Below are 15,504 nucleotides of genomic sequence, written 5' to 3' on the forward strand. Positions count from 1 at the left end.
CATGATCCAAAGTCACACAAAGAGAGCACGTTTGGAAATCTGGAGACTTAATCATCAGGTCGTACTTCAGAATATTTAAAAATATGTGTTTAAAACTGCATTTCAGGCTGTTTGTTTTATTCAGCAAATCAAATGCAGTAACCCCACCCATACTGACTGCTGTATGTCAAAAAAGCATCAGATATGATGAAGGGATTAATGGAAGGTATGGTTTGTCTCACCAAGCTCAGCTTTATTTTGCCCCTCAAGGGGATGACTTCGTCTTTTCTTTTCTTTCTTTGTTTCCTTGGCCCCCCTGCAGCGGCCAATCATTGCTGAAAACAGAGCTGGAGTAGTTCAGCCATAAACCGCACAGATTCCACCCCACTGAGTGGCACAGCCTTCTTTGTGCCCCAGATCAAAAGAATCTTGGCAGGAATTAGAACGTCTCCATCCATAATGAAAACCTCGCCGATTGGCTCTCATCGGACAGCACAAATTCAAATCTCAGCCAATGAGGGTGCGTTCAGTTAAGCTGTTCACACCTCTCGAATTTCCTCTTGGCCGATTCCTGCTCGTGTACAAAAATACCATCTGTACAAGAACTGCTTGTTGTCCATATTAGGTCTGAACATGCCTTGATGTCCACACCCAAGTTACAATTACCTATTGTGTGTTTGAAATTAACACACAGAAAAAGCAAAAGTGAATTGAAACATTAATCCTTCATCATTCCATCAGGGTTATTACAGTTATTCCAACTCTCTGCATTAGAAATGTTCCCTCAGCTCAGTATTTTAGAAAAGGAGGGTTTCACCCTAGGTATTTGTGTTGTATCTTTCAACATTACTTACATTTTAGGAGGAACATGCTGTGTAAGAATTTATAGTATAAGCTATAGGACATGGAAGTTACCACCTCAAAGTGAGACATCAATATAAGCTTTGGTAGTCTAATGTTTATGTGTAGATATCTTAAAAGTTATAAATCTGTGTTTAAAAATAACAAATGAAACGGTGTGGATAACTCCAAAGGGTAACAATTCTCTAACAAAGAATATGTTTTCAAAAATATGTGCTAATGTGTAATAGGCTGTTGGTAGTCTGCATTTTATTCCAAACTAGTTCAGTTATGAACTTGCTAACAAAACACAAAATGGCTAATATTTTTATTTGCTTGTGGTAAATTGTAAAATGGTTTTTCAAGAAAGCTGTGCCTGCCATCAGGTTAGAGTTATTGGAATTTATAGAGCATAGATTAAACCGGGCTGCTTTTAAGGCTGTATGAACATATACCAGAAGAATGTGTTTTTATCTTCTCATTCAACTTTCAGTTACTACTTAAATGCACCAGTGCCATGACTTGTAATCATCTGTGACAATCTTTTTTTTTTTTTTTTCGACAATAGTGAAAGTGTTAAATTTTATTCCTGCAGAACATCAAAACAAATCCTAACATTCATTGGAACAGTGTCTTAACCGTCTTTCTTTTATGAATGTAATTGAAAATCATTATGTAGGCCTTATTTTTGCAGCATAAGGTATTCAGAATTCATTTAATTATTCTCTTTGAATGTTGAACAAAAAGTATTTTTTGTGGCACATTCCAATTTATAATGTGCAGGTTATTAAAAAAAATCCTTGCCTGTTAAAAAAATAAAAAAGAAAAAAAATCCAGTGCATGCACTTCACCATTGTTCTACACCACCATTCTTTCAAGTTTAATAATTCCATAATATTCCATCAGCCATTTATATTTGCAGATTTACATGCATGCTTTTAAATAATATATTTCAGTAATCTGTCTGAAAATTTAATCCAGCTGTATTTATTTAAACTCAAGCTTTCACTAAAAACAATAAAAGTGACTTGCCTAGTCATTTGATTCACCTTCATTTGTAGTAATTATAATTAAACACACAGATTATGCATTGTTGTTTTATGTAAATATACTGTTTTGAGTAATTAAACAAGAAACAGATTTTCCTTACATGCCCATACTCATTTCTTTGTTATTTCCAAGTATCTTGTCTGTTCAGGGCAATGGTTCCAGATCAGAAAGCCAGGCAGATTCATGCCTGTAGCCAGCAATATTTTGCAATGGCATTAAAAAAACCTTTTAACCCTCCTCTTCCCAGCATAGGTAGTTTTTAGGGAAAGTTCCATGTCATTCCTTTTCCCCAAAAGAGCCTCTTTGTTGAGCTGATAGAAAGAAGAGAAAAAATTAGTGGAATCAGCAGGGCTTCTGAGTCATTGCACTGGACTGGCGTTCTGAACTTGGCTAATATACTTCATTTCCAACAATAATGGATTTAAAAACATTCTCTCTGGGGTAAGTGACCAATAGGGTTAACAAAGCTTTTTAATGTTTTTAAAGAAATTAGAAAAACATATTTGTCCATTAAGACTGCAACCTGACACCGTAGTATGCCATGCAAAAATTATTTCACTGAGGACAAGACAGTTAATATTAAGGGAGAATAATTATATTAATACTGTCATTTGAGCCATAATTTCAGCATTTCTTGGAAAAAAATATTCTGGGGTGAAAAGTATAAAAATGCCTCTATGTGAAACAGATAATTGGATGTGTAGTGGTGTGTGTGTCTGCCTTGTGTTTTGTGGGATATTTGTAATTTGGTTGCGGAGGGGTTAATCAGGATAAGTCTCACCTGGTGCTGCAGTATGCACCTCATTGTCTTGAGGTACTTCAGGCTCCTTGTGAAAGAACTGGCCACAAGTAGTTTGGAGCCAAATCAAGAATGATATTTATGGGTGTGATATTTATGATATTTTGTTTTTAAATGGTCTGACTCCATATCTCTCTTTGTTGGCTTCATTTCTTTGAGACATTCCTTCCCCCAGACAAAAGTAGTGTTTATATCCACTTTTCCTTGTCTAAATGCGATCCTGTGGAAGAACAGAGGCAGAGACACAGTCCACTGTAGTGGTATCAGTCCTTGCTATTGGAATGAATTCTCCAAAAACTGTTCCATTGCTTCCTCTCTTAGGAGAGCCACCACATAAACATTCAGTTTGTATCCTCTGATGTATATGGCAATGTTTGTGTAGCATTGAATTGCTTGTAGTCTTCTTACCAGGTTTATTATTCAAATGTCCAGAGTAGGACTTTTATAATTCTCAGTTAGTTATTATTTTTTGTGTGGGATGATTTATTTTAAAATTTGTGCAGCAAGAAAACAAATTTTATTATGACAGATATTATGTTGTCTCACAAGTGGTGCATATTATTTATCACAATTTTGAATACATGTAGCACTTCATAGTTTAATAGAATAATGGAAACACGCTGTTGTCTGATATTTTGCGTTTACATAATTACATATATGTTTATCTTGAGTCACAGAAAGAAGCTAAATGTTACCATTCTTAATAAAACAACTTAGAAACATTAAAAAATTCAAATTTTGTGAATGTTAATATGTGCTGCACACTTAATTATCTGTAAAGGTGTGGAAAACCCTAAAAGAATACTATCAAAATAATACAGGTGTTTATAATTTTTAACATATGTACAAATACTTAATGAAATAAAACATTCTGAAAAGTCTTAAAACAATTTAAACTAAATTGTGCAAAATGGTCAAACCAATCAGCTAAAATATACATTTTCAAATTGATGCATTTTAAACTTTGTTTTTAAATTTGCTGATACAGATTGGTTATTCGTTGGGGTGTCGCAGACAGTCTTTTCCTGTGTCATATTAAAAATGCTGTCTTGTAACTGCCCGTACACTCTTTTCCTCACTTGACTTTTTCAAACATGAAATTGTAAAAAAAACATTGCACTTCTCACTGCTTTTAATATCCTTTATCAAACATAGACAATTTGTAGAGTTGTGTATTGAAATAGGTGGGGGATATACTTTTGCACATTGAAATGATTTTTCCAAGTGTATTTTATTCTGGTAGCACAGGAAATGCATTAAATCAGTAGATAAAAGATTATCATCAACACTTTTTGTTTTACCATTGATGTTTCATAAAATTTATCTCAAGTATATTCCAGGGCATGTGATGGGAAAAGATTAACTGTAAAAGAAACTGAGAATAAATTATTATGTTTCTTTTAAATAAAAAAGTTGTGTCATAAATAGTGTAAGGTGTCCTACAGACCTTATTGGTAAAATTGTCAGAGATTTTGAAGCAATCGAAGGGCTCAGCAACTCAGCAATGAGCTATTTTTCACCCCAAGATTTTTATAAGGTGCGAAGTTAATTACAAGGTTTTAAAAACAGCTCCCATTGTCAGAAATGTGGGTGTCAGACATCCATTGTTATGGATTTTTCATATGATTTAAAAAGAAACAGCCCATGGTTTGCACGGCTTCTGTACAGGTTGTTATGATGGTCTTTTTTTCCCCCCCTTTTCAAGTTTAAAGTGTTAAAATTCGCACCTCTCTACATATCTCAGTGCTGCTGTTTTCTCCTCTTCTTACAGGACTTTGCTACCAGAGCAAAACTAGCTGTCCAGACAATGGTGCAGAAAGTTGGATTTTTTGGAATTCTAGCTTGTGCCTCTGTAAGTCCTTCCAGATATTTTAAACAGTCCAGATTCTGTTACGATATGTACATCCCTTTAATAAGTTTGAATTTAGAATTAATAACGTATTTGTTACATTCATCTGTAAAGTGGTACATTGTTTTTGGTGAAATGGGGAAAGTGCATTCGTTTTTCAAGTGGTGTATTGCATTTACATTACTTGCATTTAGCAGACGCTTATCCAGAGCGACTTCCAGCAAAACTGAACATATGTTTTTAGGTTTAGGTGTGTTATGTTCAAGTTAACAGTTGGAACATTACAAACAAAAAAGAAACTCCATAGTTATGCCGAAAAAAATTAATATAGATTTACACAAATTTCAGTAAGCATAAATCTTTTGACAAGACTTGCACAATCTCTTCTTGGGAGCTTGGATGTTAGTCTCAGAATTGAATTCAGTTTATAATGAAAATAATATAAAACTTCTAGGAATTGAGTGAATGATTTAATGTGCAGTAATTTTCTCACTTCCTTGAAATATATATTAGTCTATAAAACAAATAAAATGAAAAGTTTTTTAATTGAAGTGAGATCAGCTGAAGTTGCTGATTTTTTTCATTTGCCTTGTCAAAATGTGTGTGTGTGTGTGTGTGTGTGTGTGTTTTACCCTCAGATTCCAAACCCCCTGTTTGATCTGGCTGGTATAACATGTGGCCATTTTCTTGTGCCTTTTTGGACCTTCTTTGGAGCAACACTCATCGGAAAAGCCGTTATCAAAATGCACATCCAGGTAAGAAACTGCTGATAATACAAGAAAGGAACTAGGCTTTGATGTTCCTTTTTTGTAGTTTTGCTGTCAAAAATTGTGGGTGTCTTGTCTATTGAGTGTTTGGAAAGCTGGCTTCTTCTAAGTATGGCTTTTTTGTGCCATAGTGTAGACATGATTGACAATTGCTTTGTGGTTGCCTTGTTTAAATGAGAAATGTGTAACCATGCAGGCAAGGTTTAAAAGGACCATTTTAGCAAAACTGGAATTTGAAATGTACAGTATTATTTTTTGTGTAATGCTTTTGTTATATTGAGAAAGTTCTCTTCCTTAATAAAGAAGGTCTCAGGCAGTTTCCCATCTACCAAGCATCCGGGCAAGAGAGGTTTAACTCCCCCACCCTTTAAAAGGAGCCATTTTGTGAAGTTGAGTTCCAGGGTCGTCCATTTTGTCAAAGCTACAGCTGAGCAGCCTCCGAGCAGCAGCTGGAATTCTCTTGATTATTTTCTCTCGGGCAGACTCCTCTAAGCAGGTTGTGAGCTTTTGGAAGATGTACCGTTGAGGATAGAGAAATAGGATGGTCTGGTTTAAGATCCAGTGTTTATAGTGTCAGTGTCAGTTAGGAGAAGAAAATGCACGTTGTTAGTTGAGAATTAGGAGCGTCCCAGTATCTCAAGTGACAAATTCTCATACTGAGATGTACTGAATTTCTTTTGCAATTGGTGTGCATGTACAGTAGTCTAATTTCCTTTTTTAATTGCTCGAAAGGACCACAAAACAAGAAATAGGAATGTAATTTAAAGATGCAGTATATAAATGTTTGATATCTTTTAAGCCTACCCACTACCTCCTACTATAGTATTGTTTCCTTCCAACATATGTCAAATATATGTTTGACAAAGGAAATGACTGCATGGTAAACCTGGACACTTTGCAACCAATTGTTGTAGATAATAATACAGCACCTTCATGCCCCATATTTGTGTTGATTATAGTAATGTGTTGACTGGACTTGATGCAGTCTTGTTACAGCAGGGTTGCTTCTGGGCGTGGTGAGGCATGACAGTCACAGGCAGAGATAAACAACGTCCCAATGTCCCGTAGGTGCGAATAGAAATCGGGATGGGTGGCAGCATTGGGGACCAGATTAACTGCGGAGCCCCCCCCCCCTCCCCTTTGGCCCCCTCTGGGAGCCCAACAAAAGCCACACTGTCTCCCAGGGGCCTCTAGGCCCCCGTTTGGGGTACGGGCGTGTCCTGCCCTGAGTGGGCTCTGGGCTTACATATGTACATACAATGGAAGGAAACTGAATCTCTCTTTCTTGGGGGAAGAAAAAAAAAATGACATCATTAGATCATGCATATTTAAATGTCATTCCTTCAAGAGCACCTCTGTCTAATGTAGGCTCTGACATTTTATTACAATGCTGTAGGTGTGCTAAACAATGGCTTGGAAATACACAATAGTTATTGTTTCATGCTTCAAAAAAGAAGTGCAAATGTAGGGGGAAAGATGTATAGAATGTGTTTTTTCAAGCCTCTGGTGTGAAGCTGAATGGTGCACTTTGGGATTTCCTTTGCGTGGGCACAATGGCCAATATGATCCCCACAGATTTTTATTTGATCCACATTGCAGGTGCAAACATAATGACAGCGGCCTCTGTTAGATTGTAAAGTTTTCCTGGGTTTGGATATACATGCATGGCACAATGAACAGCTGTCAGTCAACTCACAAACTTGCAGCCTGTCTTCATTCTGCTTTAATGAAAATAGCTGCTTGCTCTTCTTGCAGCTTTCCTATGGAGGATATGACTTTGATGAATTTTGACATGCATTTCATTTCTTTTTTGCATGTGCTCCCAAAACAGCACAGTTTGCAGAACTTTCTCACACTTTCTCATATTCTTGCTTTATATACGTATGGGATGATGCTGACTGAAATATAAACCTCTGTAAATTCTGAGAACATAGTGAGTACTAAATATTGTTTTACACTGTCACCTAATGTAACAGAGTTGGCCTAAGCATTTCTGTACCTTTTTGACTCGTTGCCTGACAGGCGGGTAGACCGAAGTTATGTAAAATACAGTTTACAATACGAAAATACAATAAGTTGTCACAGAGAGTAAGGAGAAACATAGTTTGAAGAGGGGAAGAAATGACGAATTGGGAACACGTTGTGGAAATTTCTGGCGGTGTGTTGTCAGACAGGTTACCTGCGATCTCTATCCTCTCAGTAACAATGAATGGAAAGGACAGAAGTCTCGTATGACATCCCTAGTTCCGTGTGTCTGCCCTTCCCTCACCCCCTGTAAAGCAGAAACTGGCACAGTGTGTAGTTACCAGCACTCCGTTCCATCATCCATTCAGTTTTTGTCAATGCTGGATTTAGACTTTACTCCAGTGTAACGATGATAAGGGGCATCTCAGATAACAAAACTGACAGCAGTCGATTTTTGGATTTTTCCGTCATTATTGTTATTGAATCCACAATCCACAGTGTGGACTGTGACCGCGTGAACAGACTGTGGGTATTCGCATTTTCAGTTGTGTTTTGTCTTTTTATGTAAAAATCAGATTGATTTAAATTTCATTTCAGTTAGGTTAGATTATCTAAAATGATCAGTGTTATGAGGGCACTCCTGGATCAATGTGAAAATGCCAAATTTATCTACTAATTAATTTTACCTGCCTTTTTCAAAGCAATTGTAACCCTCTTCACACAATACTTTCTCTTTTACATTGTCTATTTGTGGAAAAAGGGTAAAATGCTATTTTAGGCCTGTTAGCAGCTTTTATGGGTGCGATAAAGCATTTGCAGTGTGTTAGAACTGTCTGTTAATGTGGAGAACATCACATCACATCTGCTACCTCAAACTGGATTAAGTAATGGCTGCTTTTCCCTGTCATTTGTCCAACTGTTGAAGATGTGAACCTTGATAGACAATTGGAGGGCATTATGAGAGCCAAAAAAAGCACAACAAAGGGACCATTTAAGACCTTTAGTCTAATTTGAGAAGAACAACATAGGTAATCCATCCTTTAATACAAGCAAAGGTGTTTACACCAAACTAACAGCACCGCTGGCTGCTCCTGTCGGAGGAAGAGAACAGAGAGGCGAGTGCAGGATGAGTAAGTGGTCAGCCCGATAAAACATTAATGATCAGTATGCAGCTCCACTGGCCAGTCTGGGACTCTGACTAATCAAGTTCCAGGCAAGCAGGGGACAGTGTCTTTGAATTAAGAAGAGTGATGTGTCACATGACACGAGTGGTCTGTGACATCATCTTTTGTCTGCTTCCCATCGCCTCACCTTTTTGCCAGTAAACCCCCCCCCCCCTACCACCACCACCACCACCCTGAAATTGTAATTTCCTGACCTAAATAAGTGGTGGCCTATGTGTCACGGTGCTCAGGCCGCTTTTTACTGCTAGTGACGGATGCTTGCCTCATCACATCTCTACTGTCCACTGTTTGGAGATTCAAGTGTTGTTCAAGAGGGGGGGATATTAGCAATCGTGCCATGAATGCATTGCCTCATACCCCCCATCATCCTCTTTGACTGACTGCATTTTTCCCTCTCTTTCCCCCCTTTTCCCACAGAAACTGTTTGTTATCATAACGTTCAGCAAGCACATAGTGGAACAGATGGTGTCCCTGATCGGGTGAGTAATTTAACCACTGAGTAATATGGGGCTCTGAGGAGAGGGTGGGCGGTGTGTGGCCTGCACATGAAAGGGTTAATAGGAAATGATGAGGCTGACAGAGGGCCTCAGACAGGCACAAAACTCTCCCTTTTTTGGTATTGCATCGGTGCAGGGCGGGAAACCGCTCTCTTTCAAGCCTTACTGATGGGTGACAACTTTGGTGAGAATTGTGCAGATCTTTGCTTGCTGTCTGTTTTTAGGGAGGTGTCCATCTTGGCTTTTTGCTGTGGCGTGTTCATGTAGATCATGCTTACGGTAGGGCACGGTGTGTTTTCCAGCTATGCTTTGTGTTCCTCTGCATCCTGACACAAGCACATGTGTACAGTGCTGGTGAGCCTCAAAGCCGCCCATTTGTATCCTTGGTTCCTGTTGAGGACTCTGCAGATTCATTCTGGTTTGGGGTCTGGTACCTCTTGTTCTTGGACATAGTGGTCTTTACTAAAATGCCAGTGCATTCTCTGGCGTACGTGCCGGCAAACATCGGGTGCTTGCGTCCCCGTCCTGTGCTTGTTGTGCAAACGGTAGTGGCCAAACTATATTGCTTGGTCATATCGCTGAGTGGGAGTAATCTCTGAAAGGAAGCTGCGAACGCAGTTCATTGATACCAGGCAGCGGCTGTGATATTTTCGCAAAGTTCACGTCCGGACTTGTCACAGACGTGCCCCGCGTGGGTCACCGTCACCGTCCTGTGGTCTGTGGCTTCACTCGTCTTGAGATATCCTGCCACCTTGGAGTTTGCGTATTAAGCGATGGTGTAATGTTGTAGTACGGAATGTCTCTTCCCGAGTGTGGGCCTGTTGACGCAGCGTTGCCCCTAACACCTGCTACTGAGAGTGTCTCAGATCACATGACTGTGCACGCCATCTCTGATTTGCCGCGATGCTGAAATCTCAAGCTGTGATTGCATCAGCTCACAGACTCGGGACACTGCGTTTTGTTTTTTTATGTTGTTGTTTTTTTTTTTTAAAGAATATTCATAGTTGTAAAGTTTCTGTCTACTTATGATAAATATGTATCCATTTTTTGTGTTTAAATGTGCCAAGCCAAGCTCTCTGAAAAATGATCATTTTACCTTACAGTTTTTATCAGTGAAGGTGTATATCTAATTGAAGTGACTTTTAATCTTTTAAGGTTTTTTTTTTTTTTTTGTAAAGTAAACTCTTATGAAAGTGTGTATAAATGTTTGCAGCATCCAAAGAAACATTTGCCTTGTGTTTTTTTTTGTGCTTTTTAAAGAACATAATTGAAGGGAGGCTGATGATGACCCAAGGTCTCACAGCACATTATGGCGGTGTTGTGACTGCTAATTTTTAGATGTACATTATAACTTTTTAATTTCATCCATCAAGAGAACTATAAAGTTTGAGACGTTGTGCTTTTGTGGTTTATATGAGCTTTTAAAGAATATAGTACTATGTTGAAAAACTGGCTTCTTAAGTGTCTCTCATGAGATGACATGATGGAGAGACTGTTTTAGAGCAAAACTCTGGGGGCTGGTAAAGTCATTGAACCACATGCACTGGCTGGTAGCTTTTTGATGATTGACGAGTTTCTGTATTCATCAGAAACCTGTTTTTTCTCTCTCAGAGGTTCCCCCTTTTACAAATTTTTTAACCGTCGGATTTCCAGCCTGCGAGCCGTTCCATTGTGAAAGTTAGATTGGCTTCATTGACACTCTAAAGATACGACCTACATCAGTCACAATACATTGACTTTCACTGCACCCTGTGTTAACCCTTTAGGCGCCAAACCACACAATATAATATGAACTCTTTTTTTTCCATGGGGTATTTCTTGGCTTGGCAGGTGACAGGAGTAGTTTTGTTATTGAATCAGTTTTGGAACCTTCACCTGTGAAGGAAAAAGAAATGCAAACTTTCACATGCTGGCTAATTTTTACTAAGCCTCAGATCACCAATTGAAACTACAAATCAAATGGCAAATGATGCATTTTATTGAGACCAGTAGATGACATTATTAATACAGCACAGTAGTTTGCATGGGAGTTGGTGCTTGTGATATGGTCCAGGTTGCTGGACATGCAGCCTGCAGCTCTCTCATTCACACAGGAGCCTAGATGGAATTACTAATGCAAATGCTACTCAAAAGTAGTTTTTGTTCATAAGATGAAATGTTATTAACGCTCTGGTCTGGCTTCAGTTAACTTTTACTCACAGAAAAGTACTGTGGTACATTACTTCTTCACAATCCCAGTTTGGCACAAAAATAATGAAATAAATAGTACTTTTATTGAAAAGAAGCAACATTCATTTGTAAATTAAAAACATTTGATTTTAAGGACCAATTTAAGAGGAGCAATTTTGATTGAATCTAGGCATTTGTTTCCATATGAGATGACAGTGTATAGTGTAGTCATATTCTACATTGTACAGATTATTTTATCAGAATACATAAGGTTGGTATGGTCCAGTAGGTGTGGGTAGAGAGAATGATAGTCCAAGCTACATTTTGTACCATTTTAAGAAGATCATCTTGGATGGAGACTTGAACTCCAGTCTGAATTCCAGTCTTATCTCCTATGTATATTCATTTCTAACATACATGCTGTCATGATCATTAGGACAGGAGCGTGTACTGACAAGAATAGGACATTCAGCTCATTTTGGGTCAATTGCCTGTAACCTAAAGCCAGTCTGTCGCTATTGGACTGTCTCCTTAGATTCTTCTGGAAAGATGTATATGTCAGCTGTGAAGACCCTTTTTTCAGTTTGTATTTCCTTGATTTTAGACAGTACGTAAGCTTCATGTTCAGAGCTATTATTTTCAATTCACAGTATTTTGCATTAATTCTCTAAGGCTGGTCCTTGACTGTGCTGCTCCAAGTGTTTCATTGTTCTAAAATGGGCCATCTAAGATGTTAAATTTCATTGTCAGAGACAGTGGCTGCGGCTTGGCAAGATATCTTGAATCTGGTGGCTCCTTAACATCAATTCTGCGAATTTTATCAGGATTATCACCAAAAGCCATTCCAAGATACAAGTTTTCCTCTCATACGTGAGGTAACAAATTATTTTAAAAAGTCATTTATGACATCCGTCCCTGCTCACATTTTCCATATCCCAATACATTTTTCCACACTGAAAACTGACCTTTCTAAATGTCTCCCCTTCCACACAGACTTTTTAAAATGTTGTCAGAGATGGGTGTAAAAGGCACTATCAGATCCCTCCTCATAATTCCTCCTGATCACAATCAGTGTTTTTAATTCATATTTTTCACAAATGTCTCCACTCTTAATAGGAATGTTTTAGATACCGTGTGGACTTCCCCACGTTTAGCACTGTATGGGTCCCCCCCCCCCCCCCCCCACAGATCACTGGTTTAATATCTCCTCAGTTACACTTTCCCCTGCATATCTGTGCTTTTCCGATTCTATTACACTCTGTTTGTACAGGTTGCACCTGTTCCAGAAGGTACCCCAGTGCCCCATAAACTTGAAGCCTCTGTCCTACCCCCTTTTTTTTAATTTTTTTATTTTTTAACCAGGCGTCAAAAGTCCATACATCACATCGCCTCTCTGGCCGAATTCCAGAGAAGACCACCACCACAGATTTAAGGCTCCTGAGGCTTTTTTTCTTTCTTTTTTTCTTTAAAGTCAATAAATTTGCCCCACGGAACCTTACCCCCCCTTAACTGTGCGATCCATTCTGAAGTGGCCCTTACCCCCCCTTAACTGTGCGATCCATTCCGAAGTGGCCCTTACCCCCCCTTAACTGTGCGATCCATTCCGAAGTGGCCCGTGACTCTAGGCACCCCCCCTCCCCCTACCACTCACTGCAGGAGGTCTTTAAGCAGCATAGCAGGCAGGCTGTAAATTGTATAACACCCTTTCATGTCTCCATAAAGCATTTCAAGCATGCACACATACTTCTGTGTGTATGTACATATATATATATATATATATATTAGTCATGTTGTTGTTATCCTTTACAGATTATTGTTCTTTTATGTTTTTAATACTGTGGTTGCTTTACACACTATAAATGTTATAGGGGCAAGGATTTTTTAAATTCTGAGTTTGCTTATTGTTTATATTCAGGCTTTTCTGTTATCTGTTTTTCTTTTGTGCAGTTTCTTTTTGGTGATATTGGGGGGTTTTGGTGTTTTTCCCTTTGAAATAATACATGAATTATATGAAATACTTCATACTATGGTATGTTAGCTTTGATTGGATCCTGTGTGCCTGATAAAGGAACATGTGCTATGATGTGAAAGTACTGGTTTGGTTGCTGAATAAGGACATGATACCATGCTGTATAGTAGGTATAGTACACAAGTAGTACTAGTAGGTATAGATATAAATTATTGTTTTTAATTATCAGTTTGGCAGAAAGATTTTTCCCGGGTTATTTATGTAGCCTTTGTAGATACAGTGCCTATTACAAAACACTGCGGAGTGAACATTCACGACTTATATTGTGCGGTAATTTAGGTAGGCTAGGACATGATGTGAGAGTTACATGAATTGCCAGCACTTGTGTTATAGAGCCCATATGGTTTGGTATGGCTGGTTTGTGTGTTGTGGAAAGTTGCATAAAGGTGATAAGGCAATCTAATTATACATATAAAGTTAATCATTTATGTCATATTGCTTGTTTTTTTTGTTTGCTTGGTAGCACAGAACATGCTAAAAATATTGCAGCTGTGTGTCATCCCTGCAGTACAATAAGTGTCACTACCAAGATTTGTGATCTGTTTCCTTACGAAATAGATCACAACACAGATTTTTACATATAGTCATGTACAAACTAATAATATTGAGACATAATTATAATGCAGTGCAACAGTTCTGTTTTGCTTGGACAATTTTCTTTCTGCTTTTTTCATATGTGATCAGTCTATTCTTTGTGTCATAGGAACATTATGCAGATATTGTTGTACACTTTATGGCTTTATATGTTGTGATCCTCATCAGTTAGCTGTAAGCTGTGGTGTTTGTCAGTAATTCTCAGTTTATGGCTATATAGGTTATTGTCACATAGGAGAAATGCTGTTTATTGATACTAACTGCTGTCTGTACATCTTTAAAGTTCGTCACAGCCAGAAAATGACAGAAGAGACAGAATGAAATGTCAGAAACTCCTAGCTGTTATTTACTCCTTTAAACAAATATTTTCAAATACAAATAATAAAAGTTTTATATTCTAGAAAGTGTAGTGCCTATCCAGGAAGAATAGACATTTCCAGCAGAGCGGTTGAAATGCTGGGCCCAATTTAATCAAAACTTCACTGTCAAAATTACAATAAATAAAGCAGTGACAATACGGCTTCGGTATAGTGTTTATAAATGGCAAATACTTTGATATTTGCTTTTAAATTGGATTATTACTGTTTGTGGCAGGAGTTGAATTAACTTTGAACCCTCTAGTTATCAAGATGGTAATCAAATCTATTTGTTCTAATGTAAAATAAGGAGGTTACAGTATCTGTATTCTGTCATTTACAGAAATAACTAGACAATATAACATTAATTTGTATTCCTAATCCTCATATCAATTTCTTAATATATACAGTATCTATCATAGCTTCATGTCATATATTTGCAACAGCTTAATGACAAAATAAATATTTACTTTCTTTAACATATTGAATATTGACAAAGATTACCCGATTATTTTAAATCAGTGCCTGCTCTATTTAATATTTCAGACAGTCCATATATGCCTGTTTAAAAGCCTTGTCTTTAATTTCCATTTAATTCCTGTTTTCGGTGGTTTCCATTTTAGGTTTTTTTTTTTTGGGCTCCATTTCTCTTGAAAGCCGAGACACAATTGGAATAGAAAGGAAAAATAAAACAAGAAGGAAACAAACCCACTTTTGGCTCTTCATGATGGATGGTGAAACAATCATTTTAGCTGTTACTGCCAATTTCACTTCCACTTGATCAGTCCTGTTATTAATTTACAAACATTCATTTTAAGTTAATTGGAAAAAAATAATTTAACTCTGATTAAGCACTGTATTTGTTCTACATTCCGTAATGAAGATTCTGAAGGCTTTAATCTCTTGATGGGGGCAAAAATGATAAAATTGACTGAATGATTTTTCATGTATTCTAGAACAGTCCTTTTTTATTTGATTTGATAGTTTGATTATACCTCACTTAACAGTGTACATATATTCCCTTGCCTTCACTTTCTGTTCTTCTGTTCTTGTTAGTAGCCACCCTTATCAAAGGTCAAGTTACAGACCCCGATTTAACAAGGACAATGAATAGATTTTAACTTACTGGGGTGAGAGGACTGACTGGTTGCCTCTACCTTGGATCACAGAGTCTGACCCCAGATCATCCACCATAAGCAAAATCAACACAGAGACACTGCACAAGCACTAAAAAGTTGTGGACATTCTTTTTGGTCCTCTTTCATTGATACAGTCACAGATACATTATCTAACAAAGCCTGTCTGCCATCTGTTCTCATAGTCACATTCAATTTTAAACTATTCCAGTCATTTACATTTACTCTGAATATTTTCCCTGGAGCTGTGAAGATGTGCTTTTTAATTTAAGTCAATCTAAACATCTGGA

The 15,504-nt window shown here is 37.6% G+C and overlaps 1 protein-coding gene across 5 annotated transcripts in view; it reads left to right on the plus strand.

Moving 5' to 3' along the window:
• The window catches only part of LOC118775225 (vacuole membrane protein 1-like), a 68,879-nt gene that overhangs the window by 34,899 nt on the left and 18,476 nt on the right, over positions 1-15,504 (plus strand). For all 5 annotated transcript variants that reach the window (XM_036525030.1, XM_036525032.1, XM_036525031.1 and 2 more), the window contains 3 exons: positions 4,440-4,520; positions 5,156-5,272; positions 8,851-8,912. In XM_036525030.1, the coding sequence (XP_036380923.1) occupies positions 4,440-4,520; positions 5,156-5,272; positions 8,851-8,912 (260 nt within the window). The remainder of the gene's footprint in view (positions 1-4,439; positions 4,521-5,155; positions 5,273-8,850; positions 8,913-15,504) is intronic.

This window comes from Megalops cyprinoides, chromosome 3 (assembly GCF_013368585.1).
Source record: "Megalops cyprinoides isolate fMegCyp1 chromosome 3, fMegCyp1.pri, whole genome shotgun sequence".
NCBI classification, from domain to species: Eukaryota; Metazoa; Chordata; class Actinopteri; order Elopiformes; family Megalopidae; genus Megalops; species Megalops cyprinoides.